This window comes from Ammospiza nelsoni, chromosome 5 (assembly GCF_027579445.1).
Source record: "Ammospiza nelsoni isolate bAmmNel1 chromosome 5, bAmmNel1.pri, whole genome shotgun sequence".
NCBI lineage: Eukaryota > Metazoa > Chordata > Aves > Passeriformes > Passerellidae > Ammospiza > Ammospiza nelsoni.
In genome coordinates this window covers 67,838,923-67,866,442 of record NC_080637.1, presented here as the reverse complement: position 1 = coordinate 67,866,442, position 27,520 = coordinate 67,838,923, and the positions used below count along the sequence as shown (strand labels likewise).

Sequence of the window (27,520 nt, the reverse complement as noted above, 5' to 3'; positions counted from 1 at the left end):
TTTTGCTTAATTGGGGTGTGGGGGTGTGTATGTGTGGGGGGTGAAGTAATTTATTTTTTCATTGGGCTGGCAACTCAGTTTCTTCTGTCAAACAATTTAGGATGTCCTCTACCCACTTCTTCTGTTCTCCAGAAAATAATTATTTTTTAATTCCAGGAAAGTTGAAGTTACGTTGCAGGTTCCAAGTTCAGCTGTGGTTTTAAATAGTACTGACACTTGGAAAAGTTTCCTTAATTTTAGAGATCTGAGTAACTTCTACTTTCTGTTTGCAATAGCAGTGAATTGGCACAGATTTCCTCAGTCTTTCAAAGCTCAGCCTCGTACATTTAATTATCTTGTCACCTCTTTCTTCTTGTGCATATTGTGGAGAGGGGAGCAGGAAGTGCTATTAGCCATTGCTAATCATCTTCCATTTATTTCTTGGTAGCTCTTCAGAAAAAACTTATTTCAATTTTACATATAAATTAGATTTAATCTCTGTTTAGTGCCTTTCAGTGGGAATATCCTCTGAATCAGAGAAATACTGCACATAATTTGAATTTAGTCCTGTAGACCTCAGAGTTTACTTGGTGGGGGCTGTCATGGCCAGTAGGGAGGATGCTTTCACCAGGGAATGCCTTTGGAAGATGGAAGGATGCTCACTGTCGTGCTTGGTTCAGCACAGGAGAGGGGAATTGTGATGTTTGATGTTTGATAGGACCAAGCCTTCCATATGAAAATGTGTTTCTTTGTTCTCCTTCTGAGTGAGAGCTGCTGGTGTGGGAATGGGGTGAATTACTTCTTTTCTAGGGATTTTATGACAGCACACGTTCCATTTGTTATTGAGTAGCTTCATATTCATAATTGTTTATTTAAATGGTTTTGGTAGTGTTATTCTATTCTTGTGCAAGGATGAAATGTGCTTCTTCTAAAATGTGCTCTGATTCCAGATAATTCCTCATGAGGCATATTGCCTTTTTAGCATCTAAAAAGGCTGGTGATGAGAGTTTGAAGGTTGGCTGAAAATAGCTGAACTTTTTTCTTTACTTTTCTTCAAAATGTGGATGATTTATTACATTTGTTTGTTAAATTACAGTAAAAAGATAGCTATTTAGTTCTTACTAAATATTTTGGATAGAGTGGCATTATTGTAGGGTGATGAAAAATGCTTTTGGCTTTGAGATTGAAAAAGAAGTTTGCTGATCAAATAGAGAATTGCCATGTCTTGTTCTTTGTACTTGGAAAACATGTGGAGTTGTCTTCCTCTTTTCCTGAGTCTGAGGAAATTGTTCCCTGAATTTGCTAATGGGATAAAATCAACTTAATATGGAGCATGACATTTGATGATAAAGTTGATTGCTTACACCCAGCTTTGATTGGAGCAAGCTTAGTGGCCATCTGGAATACACTGAGTGCAAATGTAGCTCATACCACTTTGTCTTGGCTGCTTTGGAACTGCAGTTTGGTACAATACAGCCCTTGTGCTGTTATAAAGTCTTTGAACATCTCCTCCTGTATTTATCTACTATGGAAGCACTTGATTTTTTTAGGATTTTAGCCAAAGAGTTTTTAAAGAGTCAAGAAGATTGGCATATTTAACACTATTCATTTCTTACTGTGTTACGCTTGCATAACAGCTTTAATTTTCATGATTTCCTTCACTAAATTACAGTAGTCTTCAGTTTATTCCAGTGGTTCTGCTGTTGGCCCCCAAAGAGAGTTTAAATCTCCTACCAAAGCCTTTTGTGTGCATTTGAAATGCCATGTTCAGTCAGTAACCTAAAACTGAATATCTTTTTATATTTCAGAATTGTGGATGATCTTACTTTTCCTCTTCTTTTCTCGTGCCACAAATGAAAAACAGGAGTGCTGAGAGGACTAAAGATAGTACACTGAATTTGCTGCATCCTTGCTTGGCTACCTCCAAAATTGCAAGGCATGGTGAAGGAGTTGGAAGTGCTTTACTCCATTATTAGCTCTTCTGTTATCTCTTGGTTCTGATGCTCATGCTCTGTTCTTCATGATAGAGTAGTGCAGAAAGTGGATAAGGTAAAAGGGACACTTTAATATAGAAGCAGATATTTCATAAATCACACACTGGTTTGGGTTGGAATGGATCTTAAAGTTCATCTCCTTCCTTAAATCATCTCTCCTGCCATGGGCAGGGACACCTTCCACTATCCCAGGTTGCTCCAAGCCCTGTCCAGCCTGGCCTTGGGCACTGCCAGGGATGGGGCACTTCCAGAGCTTTTTGTTTTCTCAGGTTTTGCGTCACATCATGAAACCAGAAGGTAAGAATCAGAAATTTTAGTCTTAAAATATTCCAAGCTCCTCAAGCAGTAGAGGTCTAATCCACAGACTGTGCAAAATACACGTGAGGAAATGCAGCACTGACCCAAGAAACACCTGAACTATGGGAATTCCACGTGCAGTAGTGATTGATCAGGAGCATGAACCTGGTAGCAGCAGATCTTTTTCTGTGATAATTATTGATCACTTTTTAATTATAAGACAAGTAGGCAAGAAGGTTTCCTCAATGTAGTCTTAAACGTGCAAGTTAAGCTTTAAATTAAATAGCCCCAATTGCAAAATAGAAAATTGGGTTTCAGGCTGTGCCCTCAAATGCACTTTTTACTCTGTTGCATTGTCAGCTGAAATTTGTACATTTTTAGGCCAAGGTCTGTGTTCTGCACAGCACTGATCTGTGCTATTTTCTTCTGCAGCTCCACACAGAAGTTTGTGGCTCTGCTTAAATCCATGGAGAATGAAGTTGGTTGTGACAATTCTGAAGGTTTAACTGTGGATGGCTGTGAGATATCAGTTCAGGAGCTGTGGAGGAGTTGCCCTTGAGTGCCCTGCTGATGGCTCCACTTGGGTGTTACAGCTCAGTCTGCACAGCTCAGTTGGATACATTCATGCTGCTGACTTTGAATCTTCCTGTTTTCTGAAATCTGTATTGAAAAACTCCTGGATCAATGCTACACTCATCATCATGCCATTTTTAAGTTGATGATTCCTTACACCTCTGCATTTTTTTTTTATGAATGAATGTGTGAATATCAGTAAAAAGAAGTGCAGTAGAAAATAGTTTTTCTTCCTTCCCCTCTTAAAAATGTCAAGTTTTCAGTAACTGAATCAGATGCTGGCTATGTCCACAGTTAGGATTAGAAATACAATAGCTATTAATCTTTTGGACCTCTTATTCTCCTACTTGCCCACTTGGCATTGAGTACATGTCCAAAAAATACTTTGTTACAGCTGGAAGGCTTTGTTGTGATCTTATTAGCTATGTAATAGATTATGGCTATGCAAAATAAAGGCTGTCAGCAAAGGGAAGGCTAGGGAGGAGGTGGAGTGAGTATTGAAATCACTTCATTTTAATATTATTTTAGCTGTTCTTTCTCTGTAGCTTCATCAGCTTAGAGGATGCTCTGAGATTCACCTTGTAATTATTGTAGCCTGGACAAGCTACTTTAAAAATGTATCATCTAGTTTGAGGGTACCTATGCACCACAAATATCACTGGTAGTGCTCCTGGGGGTGATTTGAAGAGCTAAATACTTTTACCTACTTTGTTTTTTTCCCCATAACTGGGATTATGAATCTGGGTTGAAATTAAATGAGTGTCACCTGCTATGTATGGTGCTTGGGAGAGCAAACAGTGACAATACTGGCATTAGCACAAGGCCAAGGCTGAGCATATTTTCCAGAGAAAGTATTAAGAAGAAAGAATGAGCCATTGTCAGTTTTGGGTAGATTGTTTTTTAAAGAGACTCTTTTTTGAGCAATGTAGGTATCATAGATCCCTTGCAACATTTTGGTGAAGAGAAAGAGGGAACCAGTGACCAGTTTGTCAACTTTTAGTCATTTGTTGGTCTTTTTGTATTCCAGACAGAAACCCCAAATGTGGTGTGAGAAAGGAAAGTGGAGATAATTTATTACAAAATACACTTCACTGGATTTTGACTGGCAAGGTCCTTGTGTTAAAGTTAGGGGTGTCTTGTGCAGGGCCAGTAGTTGAACTTGATGATCTTTGTGAGTCCCTTTCAGAATATGAGACTCTATGATTCTATATCTACCTGCCTTGTAAAGCAAGCACTTAGAATTGATTCTCTGCTTAGGTCTCTATTACACAAGGAGGGTATGTTTTTGAAGTTGAGAAAAGTGCTTTGCTGCCTTGCATCTGACAAAGAAGTTCCCATTTGCTTTGATGCTTTGTTAGATTGCCCTTTTTTAAAGAAAAATCAATATATTATTTGGGCACTTTTTTGACTGTTTGGGCTTACAGATAGTGTTGTGATGAATAGAATAATAATTTTCAAGCTTGAATTTTGTCTTTTTGTATAAACCATTATATGAGTGTTTCATTGTTTGAATTGTGGTGTCTATAACTGGCCTAAGACTCCAGCCAGCTTTCCTTCAAGCACGTGAGTAAAAGTGTGCTGAACTGATGAGAAATGGGCGTTCTATGTTAAAGGAAAAACTGCAGGACAATATGCAATTATTTTGTGTCAATTTGTATCTATTAGTGAGTAGCACCAAAAGCACAACATTAATCTACAGGTAAAACTAACCAGCACCATTTGGAGTAAATGTGGATACTGCTTTTATAGCTCTAATAAGACTTTCTTTTCTTTTCCCTTAGGTTCCTGATTGTTACAGAACATTTGCTGAAATGTCCAGAGCTGGTAAAAGCCCTCTATGCCAAACTGAGCAATCAAGAAAGGTAACCCCAAAACCAGTGTGGCTTTTAGTATTTAGCATTCCATATAGAGTATCCTGTTCACATGATTGAAAAACTGTGTGGTTTCATAGTTGGCACAAAATCTCTAAATACATGTTTCTATGTCAGTAATGGTTTTAAATTGGTTGGTTAACATTACAGCTTAGCCACAACTGGCAGTGATTTATGTAGGGTTGCAGAATCCAGGTTGGCGCCATTACTCAGTAAAGAAATACTTCACACACAAAAAAGGACAGGATTTCATGCCTGGGTCTTGATTTCATAAGAGCACCACACCCTGCAGAGTTTTACAGCTCGATTAGAAATGTCCAGAGCTCTTCATACTTCTGTTGTTGTGTCCAGAAATTAAGAGGAAGCCTTTAAGAAAGATGGAAGTGTGTCTTATGCTGCTTAGCAGAAGCTCCAAAACATAGATGAGGAGATGCCTGTGATTACTTAGTCTTTAACGTTTCCACTGTTGAAAAGCTTCAACAAACCTTCACCTTGGAAAAGCATTGATAGCTTCCTTCAAGTGTTAGAGTAAATGTGTGCTGAATTGATGGGAAATGGCCACTGCTATAATGGAAAAATGCTCATTGCTTTAATAGGGAATTGAGGAAGATTAAAAAAGATACTTTATTAAGACAATCAAATTTGGGAAACACTGCTAGAATTCTGCAGCTCCTCCAACTGCTTGCAGATTTTGTGGTCTCATTTATGTGTTTAATGTGCCTACATTGTTCTGCATCCACCCAGGGAAGCTGTGAGTTCCTCTCTAGTTTTTGCAGATGAAAGACCAAGCACTAAATGAAACAGTGCCTTTGTGGCTTTTTCTGTGTTTTGTGTTGTTTCCAGTGTTACCACAGGTCAGGGTTCAGGTACTGATTGGAGATTATAAGAACACTGATCTACAGTTGCTCACAAATTTACCAGTTTTTATTTAATATGATGCTTGCAAGTATCATTTGAAGATGAAAGAAATTAAAGTTTTCAGGAAGGGCCTAATTTGTCTCATGGAACCATTGCTGTCAGGGAAGTGTTTCAGGAAGGAGAAGCCTCAGTCACAGAGGAAGAATGTCCCAAGTGTCTGGCCCTTGCTGAGAGGTTATAAACAAAGCACATTTGATGCAAACATTGTGTGATGCTAAGAAAATCAATAGAATTGTACACTGCTAGTTATAGGCTTAGTGAGGCAGCATTTTATTGTGTAGTAATGAGCTTCCAGATTTAAACTGCATTTAAATTCTGTTGTTTATTTGCAAGCTGCAGGAAACAGAAATTTGTTTTACTGATGACTTCAAATACCTTATAGTGGCTGTTCTAAGTTTATGCTAGTTTAGTCAGCTTCAGGAGGAACTGGTTTAAGTTTGGGTGGGAGGAAAAAAAACCTGCAAGAGATTCACAAAAGATCTCCCTCAGTAGTGCCTGAAGAAGAGTAAGATGACATGGCATGATTATTTCTAAACAGAAGTCTAATAGTAAATATAATACACAGAATTATATTTGAGATACTGAACTGAGTTTGCAAAAATTCAGCTGGTACTGGCAGTTGTCATATTTGTTGTATTTAGCTGCAGGCAACAAGTAGGAGGAGATGCTGTCATTTGAGTGGCTGAACAGTTGTGAGATCATTGATAAAAGAAATGGGCAAATTGCATTGTCTGGGAGAATTAATTTTGAAAAATTAGGGTAAATTTTGAAAGAAAACTGAGAGAAACAATAGAAAAAAGGAATGTAAAAAAAAAAGGGAACTTGCACCAGAACAAAGAACTGCACTCCCAGGAAACTACTGGCTGAATGGCAAGACTTGCTTGAAATTCAGGGAAAGAGGGGCATGTTCTGAATGACTGTGCCTGGAAGAAAACTCAGGAAAATGGTTTGACTTGAATGCCTAAAGAGACCAGAAAACTTCAAAAGAAATTACATTCAGGTGGCGCTTTAAAGAAGGACTGCAGTTGTTGAAAAAGGCTTCCATTCATATTGCAAGGGGAAGAGTAGTGCAAAAAAATTTCCCTATTCACCATTTAATCTATTAATTTGGCTTTATGGAAATGTGGTAAATCTCCAACTTGTTTACAAAAGGATTGCTTGTCAGTTTTAAACATTTATTATTTGGATTATTGGTGCAAGAAGCACTGACTAGAGTCCTGTCAAGCAGAAGATAGCATTTGTTTTGGGTTTGCAGGGCCTGGTTTTGGTAGCAGGGGGATTACAGAGGTGGCTCCTGTGAGAAGCTTCTGGAAGCTTCCTTCCGTGTCTGGCAGAGCCAATCCCTGGCAGCTCTAAAGATGAACTTGCCACTGGCAAAGGCTGGGACAATTAGGAGTGGTGGTAAAGCTTCTGTGATAATATATTTAAGAAGAAAGGAAAAAAAAAAGTGTTTTTGCACAGTTGTAATTGCAGCCAGAGAAAAGCAGAATGAGGATGTGTGAGACAAACAGCTCTGCAGACACCAAGGTCAGTGAAGAAGGAGGGCAGGAGGTGTTCCAGGCAGGAGAAACAGTGGGTGATGAACTGAGCATCACCCCCATTGCCTGTCTCCCTTCACCATTGGGGTAGGAGATAGAGCTGGAAATAAGAGAGGGAGGTGTTTTTAAGGTTTTATTTTACTTTTCATTATTCTGCTGTGATTTTACTAGTAATAAATTTAAATTATATCTCTGATTTTAAGCCTGTTTTACCCCTGACAGTATTTGATGAATGATCTCTCGTGGCCCTTATCTAAACCCATGAACCCTTTGTGAAGTTTTCTCTCTCCTGTCCAGCTAATGGGGGCAGGAGAGGGGAGGGAAGTGAGAGGGTGGCTTTGGTAGGTGCCAGTATTTCAACCCACTGAAATACTGGAATAATTCCTTTGTTCATCAGGTCTGTGACCAGCCTGTGTTCTTAGCTGAGCATATGCTTGAAAGTTTTTAAGTTGGTGAAAACGGACGTGTCAAACCCTGTGTCAGGGGCAAATCACAGATCTGTGGGGTTGGGTTTTGTATGGGATGCCTAAGGTAAAAAGCCTTTGTTCAGTGGGGGTGCTGGGGAGCTGGACTGTGGTTGTTTGGAGGTGGGCAGGGCTACCTGGCTGTATTAACCTGCAGGACAAACAGACAGTGAGCAGAGCCCCTGAGAGGCTGCTCCAGCCTCCTGCCCGCAGCCTGCCCTTTGCCAAGGGTGCCGGCCCCACTTCTGTGCTCCTGTGTTGGAAAAGCTTTCTGTCCTCCTCCAGAAAATAGTTTGATGCAGCTGTATTAATGACACTGAGAATTGAGTTTAGCAAGGACTAAGTAGCTGTTTTGTGATTAATAGAGGTGGGTTCTTGGAGGTTAATAAAGCAGTGACCGAGTTTTTTCCACAGAAAAAGACATTTCTCTTCCTCTTCTGACAACCTGCTTGGTAAATTTAAAAGAATAGCATTTGAGCTATTCCACCTGTTTGAATGTCATTTGTTCCATCTGAATTTCAAATATTTCACTGGAAGAAAATCCTGAGCTGGCTTTTGAATTAATTTAGTAAAGAGTGTTCTTAGAGGAAGCAGTGAGACTTCACCAGTCTCTGTGTGCTGGACTGGGGCAGGGACCTGTGGGAGAGCCTCTGCCATGTCCAAGTCCTGTTTCCACAAAATGCTTCTAGTTTGCCCTGACAGCATGAAAGGACATTGGAAATAAAATGACATTAAAGCTGTTAAAATCCCAACCCAGGCAGATTTCATACAGCAGCTTCCTTATGTGTCTCATTACTCACCAACTTCATACATTGAATATCTCTGAGTGGTAATGAGTGATTAACTTGGATTTTGCTTAGTCCATCTAGTAACAATTGTAAAATTATTATAAAGAACAATGTGCTTATCAATTTTTATTTTCCCTGGTTTGGGATTGTGATGGAAAGTTAGTGAAGGACTATGATAAAGGACTGTGAAAACCTGTATTTTTCAAACAGAAACTGTCAAATAGTCTGTGCTTATTTTGCTGTGCTGAACAACTTACAACAGCTGGTTTGCTGGAAAATTTAGATATAGGGAATATGCAATCTCAGTAATGTTTTGTTACAACATAAGAAAATACAAATTGAAATAGACCTGAGAAAAATATTGACTGTCTGGCCAGATTGTATTTATTGAATGATGAATTCAGTTAATTCTGTACAGAAAAAAAATCCCATCAGACAGAAACTGATTGCCAGTATTCATACTTTTATCTTTTTAACTACTTATTTATCATTTTTAACTGCTTATTCTACTGATAATGGTACCTGGCTCAATGAATCTGGCTAACAAATTGTTTTCTGTCTCCAGAGTTACTCTGTTAGAGCTGATGATGGTGAAAGTAAGTGAGAAGAACCCAGTTAGCAGTGAAGAAATGAATGTGTTTGTGAGACATGCTGACTTCCTTGCAGACTGCTTCCAGGAGAAATGTGGAGCTGTGCTCAAGCTGACTGCTGCAGCAGCTGCAGAAGATGAGGTATGACTGGTAACGATTGAAGTACCAGAATTTGATGTGGTAAATCCTCATTGCCATGTTGCCCAGGGGGACACACATAACAGTATCTTTTCCAGTTTACCTTGGGAGGGCATTGGCAGAGCACTTAGTAGAGTCTGTAGGACAGCAGCCAAATTTTGCTTTTAATTTGAGGATGGCAAAGGATATGGTACATTAAAATAAGTCTACCCTGTTGTTAAATATTTCAAAATCTAAATAATAATAGTTCAAGTTGTCACATATTTGGATATTTTATTATCGTACCGAGCATCACTTTTGTAATTTATTTGTGTTGTCAGTTGTGATTTATTCTAATTTAGAAGGGCACGTAGTGACAGGACATGGGAGAATGGCTTCACACTGATGTAGAGTTAGATGTTAGGAAGAAATTCTTCCCTGTGAGGGTGCTGAGGCCCTGGCACAGAGCAGCTGTGGCTGCCCCAGCCCTGGCAGTGCCCAAGGCCAGGCTGGACAGGGCTTGGAGCAGCTTGGCATAGTGGAAGGTGTCCCAGCCCAAGGCAGGGGTGGAACAGGATGGGTTTTAGGGTCCCTCCCAACTCAGACCATGGCTGAGATGAGCTCAGTTGGGCAGAGCATGGTGCTGATAACACCAAGGTTGTGGGTTTGACCGTTCACCTCAGAGCTGGACTTGATGACCCTTGTGGCTGCCTTTCAGCCCAGAATATTTAGTTATTCAGTGGTGACCCTGTGATTCAAATATTAACCAAACCAAAAATATTTATTCTGCTCATAGATGGGAAGCAGTAATAGACATGTAGTCAGAATCATGTTAATGTCAATCATTAGATCATTTTAATCCAAAACTAATATGCAATAGTTTCACTTCTAGAAACTCTAGAAGTTTCTAGAGAACTCTAAACTCTAGAGAAGAAGCGTCATAAATAATTTACTATCAAAGTAAAAAAACATTTATCTTAAATGCTTTTATATGATAATCTTAAAAAGTGTTGGACTTGCTTGGGGTTTTTTTGTTTAAATAGGCACAAGGATTTTAAAAGTAGGTTTGAGACGTGTTGTGAAGAAATACCATAAATCACTTTATGGGGAGTTGGTAGTTGGATGTGTTAAAAAAACCAAAACACAAGCCAGCAAGCACAAAATCTCTTCTTATCTGTCCAAGAAACACAGCCTTCCCCACTGCCCCAGCTGTTTAGTCTAAGTTATGTCAGATAACTTAATTGACTACTTCTGGAAAAGGTACTAACTTGGCTGTGAGAGGACATACACTGAGACAATTCCATCTTTACTTGTTTTCCCTGCCTTTCTTTTTTGATTTTTTTTTTTTTATCCTTTGTGGTTACTTTCCAATTTTCTGTGGTTTCAGTCATGGAAAAAAACTATTTGTTTGCACACCAGAAGGAGGTCTCTGTCCAGCCAGAAGGTGCTGGGACAGCAGTATTGTGAATATTACTGCATAAGTTGCCCTGCTTGACACTGACTTCTCATTCTTCTCTCACATAAACAAGAGGTATAAGTTGAGTATCACTGTTTGGTGGGAAAATGGGGCTCATTGAATGAACAGAAAATCTAAGTCCTAATAGATGAATAAATGGAGGGCAATATGTATGCATGCATATCTGTGTACACATTTGTTCACAACATATTATTGCCATGGGGAAAGAGAAATGCCAGTCTAAATTCATAATACTCTTTTCTTACAAGAAATTACAAAGAATTGCACCAATTTCTCCTCATTTGTATAAGTATTTTTAGGTTTTTCATAGCAGTTGTATTTAACTGCAAAAAATGTGGTTGTGCATGTAGAGTCTGTCATTAAAAATGCTTTAGGCAACATCTGTGATGCTCAGCCTGGCTTTGCCTGGCCTTTTCTGTGGCCCACAAGCCAAGTGCCTCGCTCAGGCCATGTCTGCAGTAGTAAGCTGCCTTGGACTCCAGAACTCTGAGGCCACATTTAAAAACTTTTGGGAACAGTCCTTGCACTGGCCTGACTCCCAGAATGTTGTCTGGGTGTCCCATCCACTGTTTAATTTGTAAAGTGTAGACGCTGCTTTGTTTTCTTAAGGAACATCAAGTCTTGTAGCTTGCATCTTAAACCCATGAGCAGCTAATCATATGCTTTTGCAGTGCTTAAACCAATGTTTAAAATAGCTTTTCCATTCTAGGCCTGACTTGAGCATCAGTTTGCTTGCACTAACTTATAACCATACTTCCAAAATAAAACCCTTCCCTGGACTTGGTTCATTTCTTTATAAGGAACATCTTTTCTGCATCTTTCTCTAAATATGTTTATTTTTAAAAGTCTTCAGTTTTTTCCTTATTTACTTTTCAGATTATATCCATAGCAAGATGTCTGTCAGAGTTCAAGCTATTTTGGGTTTTGAAATTCAAAAGGAAGTATTTTGCTTTACTGCCTTTCTTTTATACAGGTAGAAGGCAAAAAAAACCAATTTGGAAAGTCAGCAGCAGGGAAGGAACACTTTTTTTTAACTTAGCAAGTTTCAAATATACATGAAAATTTGGGAGTTCTTTTAAGGTTTTTAAATAATCTGTTCTTCTTAAAACTTGTAAAAAGCTGGTTACTGTCTCTTAAATGCAGTTGGGGTATTATTACTTTGCTGATGTATTTAGAGTCTGTCTTTGTGCTGATGAAAGCAGTTTATTGAATAATTTAGGACAAGGCTTGCAGTTTCCTACACCTGTAGGGTTCAAAAACCAAAAATACAGCTTTAGTACCTGGGCCCTATAGCAATTTGGTGTTTTCAAGGAGCAACAAATGAATATAATTGTAGTAATTAATTCCTGAACACTATTGTTGATGATTTGAATAACATCATATGGATCCAAAATACTACACTGTTGGTAAGTAAACCTTTTGTTTTTTTCCTGGACCAGACAAGGCAGTAATAGTTACTGTGACCAATGTCTGAGCCTTTTCATGGCTACTTGCAGTTTATGTAACACTCCTGGAGTGGGATCATCTTGCAGTCACAGCCTGGCTTTTGTGGTGTTCCAAATTCTGTCATGTGCTCTTAAGGTATTTTCTGTAAGTGCTGGATTGTCATTTATAAGCAGGACCAACATATTCTGTGAGAAAAAATAGTTCTGTGGCTGAATAAATAATATGCAAATGAAATTGTGTCTCATCCCTAACCAAAATGCTGCATCTCTGATCACAATCCTATTTACCCAAGAATAATGTAAATTCTCACAGCCAAAGTTTGTTTGACCACAGAACTTTACAGAATTCCTGCGGATAACAAATTGGTGTCTTGCAGGCGGTGTTTGTGTCTTTAAAGTGGAACACTCAGACTGAATAAACTCAAAGAAAACATTTATACAGAAATAATTTTCTCAGCTAGTAATTTTCTGTATTTCTGCTTTTGGAAGCTACTGTGTTTTTGTTAAAATTTTATCCCTTATGGCTCTGTTTTGGTTCCCCCATGACTTTTCAGGCAGATATAACACTAACTGTAGAAAAGAAATTATTGCAATCTAATACGTTATTGTTATTTTAGAAAGTTGCCCTAATTTCATATAAATTTATTCTTGGCAGTATGGAAGACCTGCACAGAACCTGAGGAGCTGAGAGTTCCTGTCCCCTGTTTACATTTCTGGGTTTATGTTTTTACGATAACCTTCATAAGCCATTTTCAGAAATGCAGTTTTCATTCCAGGAAGCCCTGGTGACAATTCGTCTTCTCGATGTGCTTTGTGAAATGACCTCAAACAACAGCCAGCTGGAACATCTGCAGGCATTCCCTGGTTTGCTGGAAACAGCTGTAGGTGAGTGAACAGCCACAGGGCTTAACTGTTGGTGCTCAGTGGATGAAAACATGTTTTTCACCACTGGTGGTCATTCTAATTCTGACCTTTGGATGAGATAAATAAATAGAAGATGGAGTTAATCTGCATATTCAAATATTTGATTTGTTCCTGGAAATTTTCTGCTTCTCCGCTTTCTCTGTTGGCCTGTGTTGCCCAACAGAGCCTGGATTCAAGTGTCAGCAATGTTCTTTCCTTACTGAAAGTATTGCAAAGGACAGCTGCTTCATACCTCCTTCTACTGGCTGAATGTGTAGAAGAGTTTCTTCCAGAAGTAGAAAAAGGACTTTTCCTCCATGCCTGTTCCCTTCTGTTTCCCAAATTTCTGAAATTTAAGTGCAATTTGAATGTTATTAACCAAATCCAGTGACTTTTAAAGGTCAGCTTTAAAGAAGCTAAGAAACAGCAAGGGAAGGACTGTACATAAATAAAATTATGCCAAGTTATTCCAGAGATGCTCAAGGGAGGAAGGAGGGGTGATACATAACATGACCTGTGCTTTTTTAAATTTTAGCACTTTGAGACTGAGATATGCTACCATTTTGTGAGAAAATAGTAAAAGTTTGTGTATTTTTGAGACAAATAGGTAAAAATTAAAAAAGAAAGAGGTTGAAACAGCTCTATTCTAACTCTTTAGGTGGAGATCAATAGCAGCAGCCATCAGCCTTCATGTATCAACTATGTAAGGGTGTAAAAAATACTCAAAAATGCCTTCTGACATTGGGCTGGTCTTTTATGGTTGGTTATATTAGCCCAAATCACACAGTGAGGTAAACTTTCAAAGTTCTTTGACATGATGTGGAATATCAGAAATTACATTGCTTATTGTTGAACTCCACAATTAATAATAAAGCTCTGTGCCAAGTGAGACTGATTTTCTCATGGTAATGTATTAAAATCTTTTCTCTAGATACCCTGAGATTAACTCACCTTGCTGGGAAGCAGGCTGTAAATATTTTCACTGCCACCCATGCTGTGACAGGGCAGGAGGAAATTTCACATCCAGCTGTTGGTTTCAAATCCCATCTCATTCGTTTGATTGGAAATCTGTGTTACAAGAATAAGGAAAACCAAGACAAGGTGAGCTTCTACATTTTTTTGGCACAGCTCTGATGTGTAAACAGATGCCTGAATATAGGGTAACTGAAATATAGTGTTGGTCTAGAAATTGATTTGTAAATTGTAGAATTGATTGTGTAAAGGAGGCTCTTTTTTTGTGCCTATGAATTACTATCACAATTATGCTGACTTTTTAATAACAATATAATGTTTGCCTGCCTACCTTTTGTTTCAGCCCTGTAGAATGCAAGCCAGTTCCTAATTCCTTTATGGTTTTCACTTTTGCACCTTCTTTGAAAAGTCTCAAACTAAATTTCATCTTCACTTTGAAGGGAAATGGGTGTGATCTGTTGTATGAGCTTAATTTTAAATCTTTGAATTAGTCTAGTATTTTTTCTCCCTTTTTCATATCACTTTAAAAATGAAGGTCTGCCTTTATCAAATCAAACCCTTTATCTTGTAATTCCTATATAGACAATCAGTTTTGTTTCCACAGTGGGGGAAAAAGGAAACAGCAGCAAGCTTTAAATATTAATTTTTTTTTTTTTTTTGAGTACTAAAAGATGTGGCTTTCCTCCAGGATTTGTTAGACTATCTTAGTTTCAGCAAGAAAAACACTTCCAAAAGTGTCTTTGTCTGACAAATTCTAGTAATATGATCCTCTGGATGGGTAATATGGGAATGATTTTCCACTTCGTCATTCATATTAAGAGTATGTAATCAAAGCTTTTAATATGTCTGAAAAATATTAATACTATTAGTAACTCTTGCTTAGCTGTGTCTCTGACCCATTATGATGTGATATGTGTTTGTGTAAGTAAAATACATTTTTGTGGAATACCTAATGATAGCAGAGGGGAGGGTGTTGCTTTCATTTTGAAAAGGTTAATTTGCAGCTTATTGTCCTTTTTGCTGGGATTTTCAAATGCCCCTGGAGCAATTAAGCATGCAGGCTTAATATTTTCAGTGGAAGTTGGGTATTAAGTGGCTGTAAACTGCAGAGATGAGAAAAGGAAGTCTTCTGGGAGGAAAGAGAAAAGAAAAACACTTCTGCTGTTAAAATTAATCTTAATAAAAGTAGCAAGTAAAACATCTGGATGCTATTTAGTGTATCTAAATTAGCTTGGATTTATATGTATATATAGATCTCTAAGCCAAATTGTTTTATATGATTCTGGCTTCCTAATTTGACGACTATTCTGCCTGAATATATGAACAAGATTTGACTTGTTTGGAATTCAGTTTTCAATTCCTTTTTTTCATGGGGGCAAGCTGTGCAACGAATCCACTTAGTTAGCAAAAGGTTCCAACATCCATAGATCAAACTGTGACCACCCAGACCCTCAACTTCATCTTCTTGCTGTAGTGATTATAAAATAGAAAAGCTCCTATTGAAGACACATGCTTTGTTTTTGCAGAGTCACAGAATAGTTTGGGTTGCAAGGGATTTTAAACAGCATCTTGTTCCACCCCCTGCCAAGGGCAGGGACACCTTCCACTATCCCAGGTTGCTCCAAGCCCTGTCCAGCCTGGCCTTGGGCACTGCCAGGGCTGGGGCAGCCACAGCTGCTCTGGGCACCCTGTGCCAGGGCCTCACCACCCTCACAGGGAATAATATCTTCATAAAACCTAATATAAACTTTTACCCTCTTTCAGTTTGAAGCCATTCCCCTTGACCTCTCACTACACTAAGTTATTTAACCAATGGTTCTTTCTCATCTAAGGTTTTTAGAAAAACTCCATGAGCTTATCTGTTCTTCTTCAGGATCAGTGTAATTTTAAAAATAGTTAAATTCTGGCATAGGAGGATTTGAAATTACTTGCAGTGAAAATTATCCCACATTTATCTGCATATGCTATTCGGAGGTGGTGGGGGGAGAACTAAACCTCTTGGGTTTCTTAAGTAGAAACTTGCATCATTGTGATTATTATATTTTCCCAATGTTAAACAGAAGCTAAAATGGAAGAAAGATTCTTGGTTTACAGTTGAACAAAAGAGGGATCCTTTTGGACCTGGATGCTCTGCAGTGGAGCTCCTGCACAGCTTCCAGAAATTCTGCATGGTTCCACTGGTTGGGTGGGGCTGTTCTCATGGAGCTCTCTGTATCTTTTAATGCTTTGCTAGATAAGGACAAAACACTCAGGGTGTTGCAGGACTGAGCTCTGTAAGTGGTAAGTTTTGTCTGGGTATGGCACTGTGAAAGTCTGCAGCAAAGTTGAAAATGGACCCTCTGACAGAAGTGCTTTTAAAAGCTTATTAAAAGCTTTTTAAAGGGGTTTGCTGTGAAGATGGGGGCCCTACCTAGCTAATACAGAAGTACACCGAGTAGCAAAGTGTCTGTGGCTCAAGAATGTCTTTCAGAATATCTGTTGGGACATATAAGGGAGCTGTCCTGGTCCCATGTTGTTATTATGTTATTGTATTAGTCTTCAGCTTTGTTGCAATCATGAAGCCTTAATAAGGTGCTAAGATTTCCATCAAAGCATAGAGACTGGTGAACAAAAGAGAATCAGGCTCTCTCTCAAGGGGCAGGACAATATGAGTAATAAAGGGTTGGTGTGAGTTTTTTCCTTGAGGTCAGAGATGAATGCATAGTGTGCCATATTGTTTGTAAAGCAGTGGATTATTTTGTAACAAGGTGACTCATTTGTCCTTAGGGAATAATACAAAACTTTATTTTGCTGTGCTGCCCCTTTAGTAGCAGCAAGTTAATGTTCCCTCTTGCCCTGCTCCTGTTCCCTCTTCTGCCCCTCCAATTGTTGACAGCTGATAGGTACAATTGATCCATGGTGTCTTAATCCAGTTTGGCCAATTTCACTTGAAACCTTGATCATACAAAGAATGGAAAGTTAAAAAAGAAAACAAGCTGGCTCTGTATACATTTTCAAAGAGTCAGTACCAACTTGTAGGCTTCCTGGCTTCCTTTTGACTCTGGGTGTTGGTGGGTTTTTCTGAGCCCTCTTTAGTATTGAACCTTATCATCATAGTGGTACAGCACAGGACTCCAGTCCTTTCTAAAGGAAAGCTTGGTACACCAGTGTCAAACAGCTCTTTCCAGACCTCTTTCAGCACTCACCTAAGTGTTGAAACTGCATCTGTAGCATTTCTTATTAACGTGCCTGTTGAAAGTGTAAAATACTCATTTTCCCAGATAAAAATCTAAAAATAAATTAATTGACCTTTATATGGAAGAGTTCTCAAGAAATTTCTGGAACTTCTTTCCTGGTCCAGCGGGCTGAGTAATAGTTGTCATACCTGTGGTGACTACTTCAAACATGAATTAAGCTTGGTATTCACCAAAGGTTTTGTGCTGTTGCTCCTTCCTTTCTTCATCCTCAAATGATTCTGTAAGGCATGCATTATTAAAATTCTAGTCACTTGAGAAATATTTAGAGGTGTTCAGAGATTTTTTGTTGTTACCTGTATGATACTCAGTGAAGTGAAGAGCACCATATCAACTAAGAACATTCCTTGCTAGTTTCCTAGGTGGTGAAGAACAGGATTTGTTTGGAGTACACAATGTTAGAAAAACTTACTAAAATAACACCTGCTTATTAAATAAGTTCATTTTTTTCAGATGTTCAGAAGATCTAATGTACCCTGCATTGCAGGAGGGGGGTTGTCTGTGGTTCCTGGGGTTTCCCAGTGGTATAGATTGCTAGAAGCAGGAGCCCCATATGTGGAAGAGCATCTCCCTTTCTGAATGCTCCTTCTCTGGCTCAGATCTGAGCTGTTAATCCAAATACTTCCCAATTTCACTGGTATCAGATACAAGTGACATTTTTCCAGTATTACAGCAAGATTTTCATCAGTTTTCTGTGTTGTTTTTCATTGTCCTAACCTCAAGATGAACTGAATTTCTCCATCTTCTCTGAACCGCCGTCCTGCATGCAGGATGTTTCATTTACTGGATTTTGGGGTTTTTTTAAAGCTGCACCAGACTTCACAATGAGCTGATGTTATAAGCTGTGAGTGGTGAATGTGATCCTTTTTGGATATACAGCTTTCTTCTCTTCCCACTTAAAAGAGGTTGTGCTTGCTATTTTAATTACCCTGAGAGGCACAGGAATCATTCATTTTTTCATCTGTTTCCTGAGAAGTGACTAAGTTTTGGTTACTGTGAGATATTAAAGTTTCTCAGCTTATACTTTTATGACAATCCTGAAGTTTATAGGAACTAGCAGGAAAAAATATTTAAAATGTTGAGATTTGGCCATCACTGATTGTAATGTAACTTAGTTCACACTTTGAAATAAATTAGTTTCATGGAGGAAATAATGGGGCGTGACATGTGAAAGACTGCATTTTGTGGTGAATTTCCTGCAGTAACTTGGTTTTAGTGGCATACTGCTGCATTCAGGGTGAGGAGAGCACCGAGGAGAATTCTCTTACCAGTCCTGAAAATTAGAATTTTAGAATAGAATCTCCTGAGGTAAAAGGGAACCACAAGTACCATGCAGTCCAACTCCTGGCCCTGCCCATGACACCCCAACAATCCCACCCTGTGCCTGAAAGTGCTGTCCAATCACTCCTGGAGCTCTGGCAACCTTGGGGCTGTGACTGCTGTCCTGGGGAGCCTTTTCAGTGCCTGTCCACCTTCTAGGGGAAAAATATTTTCCAGATATCCAGCCTAAACCTCCTTTGATGCACCTGCAGCTGTTAATTAATTGTTTCCTAAAACTCCTGTGGAATGATGTGAGGCCATATCAGAGCACCTAGTCTTCAGACAGAGACCAAGCATTTGATTTTATTAGGTTTTTTTCCCCATTTTTCCTCTTTTCAGAGGAGCCAGAAAGTGTAGTGATAGTCATCTGCAGATTTGAATTTCTGCCATTGGGTGATGCTGTTTGTTCTAAATTGTTGCCCTGCAGGATTCTGCCTCTTGCTCTTCAGCATGGCAGTGCTTTAGCCAAGTTTATTCATGCCTGTGCCTGAAGGAATAAAAGGACTAGTCCCATTTTTAGAGAGGCTGGGGATGAGATTGCACAAATCCATGTAAGCAAAGGTTCTGCCCATTCAGCTCTTATTTGAAGAACTCCATTTACTTATCTTTTCTGATTGAAATGTGGGCTCCACAAAAAGCCCTGATGTTATAAGAAGGTTGCAATAATATAAAAATAAGTGGTGGTCACTTCTGCATGCTTTTATCAACTAATTTAATCTGCCTGCTAACCAATGATTGGAAGAAACCTACTTAGCTTTTTACGTAAGCAGTGGTAGAACAGGTGACAAGAGAAGAACTTGCAGCCTTTAAGGAGATTTTAGAAAAATATCTTCAGTTCTTGCATTGTTTAAGGACTTCATAAATATTCAGGATCTTCTGCCTGTGTTTTGAGAGGGAACAGACTTAATATTCCTTTTACAGTCTATTGATACCTTCAGCATGCTTATTCACATTAACTGTGCTGTCTGAAAGCCTTCTATTCTTTAACCAAAAAAAGTTCAGTGTTTCAATCAAGAAGTGACAAAGAATTGCCTCATTCATGAGTATTTAAATGTTTAGAACTGTGAGTCTCCAAGTTTTCCTTTTAATTGAAGTCAATCAGATGTGTTCAGATTGTTATGGCAGAAGTGGTTTGCTGGAAGGATTTCAAAGTGACATTGACCAAAGATCTAAAGACACTGGAAAAACAATTGGGTTTAAGTTCCTTGAATGGAGCATGGCCTATATTTAGATATTGTAGCAGTGGGAGCAAGATCAAGTATGTCAAGTCATCTCTATGCTGAAAGTCAGAGCACAAGAAGATACTGAATTAATCCTCTGCTGTTTGTGAAATGCAGAATGAGGTAGATGTGCAAAAGCCAAGATGATGGCTTGATTGTATGTATTAAGATTTAGTTAATTAAAGATTCCTGCCAACAAGATTCCTTCCATCTTGCCCCAAAGCATTTCCAGTGGGTAACACCACAAGGCTGATTCCTTCCATCACATATGCCGACATTAAACTCTTCTCTAAAAAAAGAGAAACCTGTGCCACCAGTGTGATTTTTCCTTCTTGCTGTGTTTACTAGGACTCAGTGGGGCAAGAGGAAGCACTTGCTGAGAGTCACTGCATGTTCAAGTCCCCATAGGCTCAGCCTGAGGGACACTAAGGAAGCAGACAACAGGTTGGCACATAAACTAGAATAAATATTGAATATAAGTGCCTCTCCTCTATGTTTCTCTGCATTTTAGCATTAAAGTCAGCTTTGGTTTGACATTAATCTTACCTATAACAGAATAAGAAGGATTTAGATTTTGGTCTAGCAATTACTGTTCTAAAGCACAATTATGGAGCTCAGTGGATTCATATTGAAGCTGGCAACACATGTTGAATTTTAATAAGGGGGAATTATAACATTTACCTTCAAATCAATTTTTTCCTGTCTTTTTAGAAAATGAGGGTTGCTACCCATGGAGCTGTTCAGGGCTTGAAATTTTACATGGGAGAGTTTCCAACTTCTCTGAAAATCTCTTCTTTCTTGAGTCCAGGAAATGTATGATTGTGCATTTGGCTTTGGAAATATTGAAGACCTTTATTTCAGGCAATTCTTCAGCATTGTAGCTAAATATAATAATAATAAAGAAAGCAGTGTTTTGCCTGAAAACAAAAATGCAAACAGCTCGGTGTAATTAGTTATAAATTGGTAGGTTCCTTTTAACCTGGATCTAACTTTTTTTCCCTGCTACTTGAATGTCACTCCCTCAGTATTTTCCAGCCAGGTCTGTTGTTCTCTCAGCTCTGCCTGTTCCCCACAGCTGCAGGCACAGGAAGCAGAGACAGTTTGGGAGGACACGTCATGACTACTGCCTGTTCTTCAGGAACCTGCAATCCAAATGGAGTATTTGATGGTTGGGAGTGTCGCCTCTTCGTTCCAGCTCTTGAGTTATACAGATTCATGAGCACCTTACCATTCAATGCACTTTTATAAAAGTGCTTTTAGAATTTGTAGCTGCTGAGAAAAAAAAAACAAACAAACTTATAATTCCCCTACAATAGATCAACCTGGTGTCAGCTGAATGAGGTTCTGATTCAAGGCTTTTTCTCCTCTCACCTTCTGACCCACCATTACTGTCAACCTGTTCCTGCAGGCATTTCTATAAAAGTGTTGACCTCCTCCTTTGAAAATCCACTTCAAATGAAAATGTTTATTATTAAGCTCCTATAGAGATTTTCTTTCTTTTTAAAAATAGTAAAAAATATTGACTTACAGAATTCAAAGGTTTTTGAAAAAGTTTCTAGTTTTTATAATTGCATTAATTAGGGTACAAATATAATCTATGGAAATGTACCCTCAAGCTCTGTTCATATAAGATTTTTTTTCTTGTTAATGGACTTGCTAGGAGAACTTGGCTGTGCTTGTGTAGCTTTCCTTTAAATAATTTTTAATAACATGGTGTATATATGCTTAATGTAGACTAATGAAGCAATCTTGAAACAAGAACTCTTTATTTTTCAGTTAAAATATACAGCCTTGTCTTTATAGACTGTCATCAAATTAATGATCTGTGGCAAGAAAAAATAACAATATAAATAAAGCAAAAGAGAGCCTTCAAAATTGTTTAAACAGTTGGCTTAGTGCTTGAGTATATGTATATGTGTATATATATATATATATGTAGTGCAATAATATTTTCAGGTTAATATTTTAGTTTAGTGCAATAATATTTTCAGGTAAATTAACCCTATGAAAAGATAAATTTATTATGGAGTTTTTAAAACAATTTGAACTTTGAGCAACACTTTTGCAAATTTGAAAACCTAGAATTTTGTTTGTCGCAGATACAGGAGTTCAGCTAGAAATAGGGAATCTTACTTTTGTAGTATCTGCAGTTGTTATTACCAGACTACAAGACATTTAGAGGCCCAAATAGTCAGAAAGCCCTCTGGTAGTTGTAATTTAGAGGCAAATTAAGAACCAACTATGCAATCTCCTTGTGTACAGCTTCATGTATAATCTCGCTCAGTAGCCTGAGGCACGAGCAAGCTTTCAGCATGAAATTTAGTGCTAGAGCATGCATTCCTGCGTTTTTGTGTATCATGCATACCACATATATGGCTTTTATAGACATAAATCACAACATCAGGAGTCTTGTTTTCTAAATGTAGAGTTGATCTTAATCTCAACAAGGTGGCTAAATTTATCTTAATAAGAGAGTCTGATCCTGTGCAAAGGTTATGCTTGGTGAGTCATTAAAAGGAAATGTGTGTTCTTAGAATTTCAGGTAAATGCAGAGAATAATTGCTCAGCTTTCTCTGAGTCTGGATTGTCAGCAAAGAAACAGTGTCAGTGTCACATGAGGGCTGGGCAGTCCATGGTAGGTACAGCAAAGTGAGTGTTTGAGGGAGCATTTCTAGCCGTGAGGGCAAATTGCAGAGTTTGGCATAGCTCACATGCACATCCCGGCATTCTCCTCTTCCTCCCCTTAATCTCCCACCAAAATCAGATCACACACGTGCCTTTCCTTTCCCTGGGCAGAGCCCATGGCCTGCACTGTGTGCTCAGCAGTTCCTGAGTGTGGCCCAGAGGAGTTGAGGCTCTCAGGAGCAGCCCCAGGGACCGCCTGATAAACACAGCAAGGCAGTGCCAAATTCTGCCATCCCAGCTCTGTGTCTGCTCATGCACTCAGAAGCTCTGCTGAAGTGAGCTGTATCAGCCCAAGTTTATTGCAGGCTTCAGACTTCACCTGCGTATTGTTCACTTCAGATGAGGTTGATTAATCTTGTCCTTCTTTCCACCCTACGTTCCACACCTCTTGTAATGGTTGTTGTAAAATTTTTGGTCACACTGGGAGGGATTAGACCTTAGGTCCCGTTGGCTTGGGCAATGGAGACCTGCACCTCAAAATGTTCTATGTGGGTAAACCTTTGGCAGATCATTGCTAGTTCATTTGCTCACCTCTTGAATCACCACATCTGCAATGTGCCCTGCTCCTGTAATAACCTCATGACATTCTCTGGTTCCTAACCTATCCAGTAGTTTGTTTTCCTTGGAAATAGTTTTCAAAATAAAAACAGCTCCCAACCCACTGAGAGGTTTGTTAAATAGTGCATTTATCTGTTTGTGCAGGGTGCGCAGGCATTCAGGATCAGCAGTGGTATTTTAGAGTGCAGTTGGGTATTCTCTAAGTCCTGTGGGGAGCTGGAGGGGCTCAGCCTGGAGAAAAGGAGGCTCAGGGGGGACCTTCTCGCTTCTCCTCACTCTCCAAACTCCCTGACAGGAGGATTCAGCCAGGTGGGGGTCAGGCTCTGCTCTCAGGAAACAAGGGACAGGATGAGAGGAAATGGCCTCAAGGGAAGGTTCAGGTTGGACGTCAGGAGGAATTTCTTCATGGAAAGGCTGGGCAGTCATTGGAAGGGGCTGCCCAGGGAGGTGGTGGAGTCCCCATCCCTGGAGGTGTTCAGTGACACGGCACTCCGTGCTCTGCTGTGCGTGACAAGGTGGGGATCAGTCTCAGCTTGGATTTGGTGATCTTGGAAGTCTTTTTCAGTGTTAGTGATTCTGTGGATCTGAGCTGTGTTATGGTGCAAGTGGACTGTGCCATTTGATGACTGATGTCTCCAGTGGTGATGGGGGTGCAGTGTAAGGTGCAAGGATTTATTCTGCTTTTATTTATTGCTATGGTTGTAGATAATTGCTGTAAGGGGGCAAATACTAAACTGTTACACTACTGTAACCTAGAGTATCATTCGGCTTGTTTTCTGAATTCTTCTGTGGTTTGGCAGTTTGGGATTTTCCAAAACTATAATGGAAAAGATACGAAAACTTTATATTGCCAGAATCACACTTTGTAGAAATTGTCAGTGGAAAAATTCTCTGTGAGTTAACTTTTAACAGCAGTTGCATCAGCAAAAAGGGTTGCAAATGTCAAAAATGATGAGCCATCATAAAAAGATGATAATTCAAGTTTCTTTTGCAGTTGAAAATGAAACACCATTACTGACAAAATCCTGGAATCATCGAGGAATTAATCCTGAATGTATAAAAGGTGTGAAAAAGGCCCCAAACTAAAGGAAACCCCTTTCTGCTCTGCAGTGTGAGGAACATTAAACTTTTCAATAATACGCATACACAGGGATTTCCCCCACTTCTTTGGTTAAGCTGATCAGAGTGATAGAATCCCAGAATGGTTTGGGTTGGAAGGGACCTTAAAAGCTTCTTTCATCCCACCCCCTGCTATGGGCAGGGACACATTCCACTAGACCAGGGCTCTCCAAGCCCTCTCCAATCTGGCCCTCTTAAAGAATAACCCTTGCATTCAACCAGTTTACAAACCTTAGATTAATACTTTTCTCTTTAAAAAACAGAGAAGGCTTCTTTGTCATACTCATATACAGTGGTGTTTTCTAGATTTTATATTTGCATACTGTGCTGCCACTCTGTAACCAGCCAGCAATCCAGAACACCTTTGTTAGTACAGCTCTGCTTCTCATTAAAGAAAGAGATTATAGAACACACAGCTGATGAGAAACAGAGTAAAAATTGATTTAAAAATAATAAATCAAATGTGGAAAATGACATTTGTGGAAAGAGACCTTTTTTTTTCTCAGGGTGAGCATTCATTCATTAATGAATGTTAACTTGAATAAAACTTCTCAATGTATTGAAACATTTTTTTTCTATTGAAAAGTATTTCTCTCATGCCATAGCTTCCCTTGTTTTAATACTACCAAATCTTTTAAATACGTCACTGAAAGTCTTCTGCTTTCTTTGTTTCATTTGAGAGATCATTTAGTCTGTCTGGGATACTCTGATTTCAAGAGAGTATCTTCTTCAGGCAAAGTTCTTAATCATAAGGGGGTTTTATTTGTAAAATGTGTGACTGTTGTCTCAGTAAAATTGCTGCTGAAGTAGTTTGTGACATTAGTTCAATTATGGAGCAATAAATTTGTCTGGAAGAGTGTGTAATCACTAGTGTAGAACAGGAATAAGGAAATCTTAAACAGGAGCATTTAGTGGTAATCTGTTTCTGTCAATGTCAGTAATTTTCAAAATCAGGATTTTTTATGGATTGTCTGGAATTCTGTTCCAGACAAGAAAAGTTATTCTGATGTAACACAATATGTAAAACAGGAGAGAACAAACCTTTAAACAAACAAACAAAAAATATCCCCAAAAAACAACAAGCCCATACACACAAGCCACAAAACAAACCCTCTCATTTTAATTGAGATACTCATAAAATGCTTTTTGAAGCCTGACACGGAAGACAAAAATACTATAGCCACCAAAACAATGGCAGCTTGCCAGACTGACTTGGAACTTCCTATTACAACAGTGATTAAAAAGGCTAAAAGGTGTCATGTGATTTGTTATTCAACCTTTATCCCTGTATTTTTTCAGAACTTCAAAGTGAGAAGTTTTCAGTTTTCACTTTGCTTTAGAACTGAATACATTTTTGAAGTTTTGATGTAGAAGTAGAAGTTGTAGAAGTTATCTCTAGTCACATGAGAGACTAGAGACAACACTTAGTTTCCATCTAGTTTCTTTTTGGTCTGAAGAAAGAAGATAAGAGAATTAAGAATCACTTTTATAGCAGTTTTTGGAAATCAGCAAACTAAGATTGTCTGATTACTGGGGTTTGTGGACTGAGAATAGAAGTACATTAATGCATACTGTGGTGTTGATGCAAATTTGTACAAATTCACCTGATTTGGAGGGCAGTGTTTAATACTGCGTGATGTTTAGCACAATTTTTCTCTTCTGCTGCTGCTGCCAGGACAGGCAAAGCCTACCCTAGCAAGTATTGTGAGTTTCAAGCAAAATGAGTCTGTGTTGGACCTCACTTTATCCATGTCAAGTCGCAGATCTAAACCATACCAGAGCAAACAGCCTGCTTCTCATGGCAGCATCTATTTGTTGTGGCTTCTGGTTTAGGAGTTGTACAGGAAAGCTGCATTGTTTAAAAAGCAAATGTTCCAGCTGTGTTGCTGTCTCTTGTGGGAACTTTTCTGAATTCTCCAGTGTTTGTGTTCTCAACTCAATGGCTGGAAACTCCTGTGTTTTGCTCTTGGAAAGACTAGTTGAAAAAATGATTCAGCAGCTGAGTTAGCCTGTTACCCTCTCCTCTCAGCTGGGCACTCTGCATATGCTTATTTTGGCTCAGGCCTGATGGTGTGCTTGGAACCTTCATCTTCCCTTCCTCTTCCATAAGGCCAAAACCCTCTTTTTCTAAACTAGTTCTCTGTGAGAAAAGGTTTAGGGCATCACACATGTACCCCACATTTAGATTCTAAGATTTTTTTTTTATTTTTTTTTTTTAATCTCGAAGAACGCAGCAAAGATCTCTACATTTGGAAGAGTTGAAATAAACCTCATGTCTCTCTGGAAAATAATGCTGAAAGAGAGCAAATATTTTGAAATCAATGTAGCAGGAGCAGCAGATTTTTTTGCCCTGATTTCTGAGTTTCAGACATTAAAATGTTAAATACATGCTTCCCTAGGTGCTGAAGAGGTGGAAGAGTGTTCTGCAGATGTTGCCTTGGTCGAAGTGGACCTTGGAAAAACAAACAAAAAGCCCAAAACCAAGACTCAGAAATTAAATAAATGAAGTAATGTTTTTCAGTATCATGATAGATGCAGAGAAACCTGTTTGGGAACCTACAGCTGCTGTGTTCCTACTCTTACTGAGCTCTTCTGTTATTCATATTGGATGCTGGATTCTGATCAGATGTCTAAACACTCATTAACTATTTGTCCAGGAGATCTTGGAGAAAAATTGACTCTTGTGAGTCTGTTTGGTGTCAGGGTCTGAAGGACAGATTTCTCACTACATAAGTCATTATGTGATCTCCTGTGGTACGTTCAGGAGTAAAGCTTAAAAATACCTTTAATGGTGGCCAAAGACTGGCAACAAATCCCCAGTGTATATTTCATTGGAATCCTTTTCTTTGGCATAATTTAGCATTCTAGTGTGACTTTCACACCATATTTAAAATAAGATTAGGGTTTTGTGCAGTATTAATTCCTTCCCCAAGCCCTGCAGAGGATCACTGCAAAAGCTCTACTTGCTTACATTGAGCATTTCACACAGTTCTCTTCAAAGCAAGAACTCTGAAAGCAGTAATTAGTTGGAAGAGTTCCCAGAGCACTTTCTGTTGGGCAGTGCAGTTCCAATGGATCTGTGTAAAAGGTTGAGGTGTGACACAATTTCTCTGTGTTTGCAAAATGTGCTGGTTTGGGAGGAAAGGAGATGAGAGCAACAGGATTTGAGAGACTTTCAGCAGTGCAAGTGAGACACTGGGTTGGACAGTGATTCTTCTCCCTGGCTGCCTGTGGCACTCTTGTTGCTCAGGTGGCTTTGCTATGTGCAGAGCACTTGCTGAATTCATTACAGAGCACAAATTTTTGGTTGCCATAAAATGTTTTTTTCAGTGGACCATTGGAGGTTCAGGAACAGCTGGCATGGACTGGAACTTTTCTAATAGTGGTTGCTCAGGATTTGACCTCTTCATCTCATGAGTCGCTTGGAGTATATAGGTTTGTCTTGGGTAGGTGCATTGT

At 38.9% G+C, this 27,520-nt stretch overlaps 1 protein-coding gene across 1 annotated transcript in view; it reads left to right on the top strand.

Moving 5' to 3' along the window:
* ATXN10 (ataxin 10) overlaps positions 1-27,520 on the top strand; it is a 75,074-nt gene that overhangs the window by 28,643 nt on the left and 18,911 nt on the right. The window contains exons 6-9 of the mRNA XM_059472395.1: positions 4,625-4,705; positions 8,988-9,153; positions 12,828-12,936; positions 13,886-14,055. Of these exons, the coding sequence (XP_059328378.1) occupies positions 4,625-4,705; positions 8,988-9,153; positions 12,828-12,936; positions 13,886-14,055 (526 nt within the window). The remainder of the gene's footprint in view (positions 1-4,624; positions 4,706-8,987; positions 9,154-12,827; positions 12,937-13,885; positions 14,056-27,520) is intronic.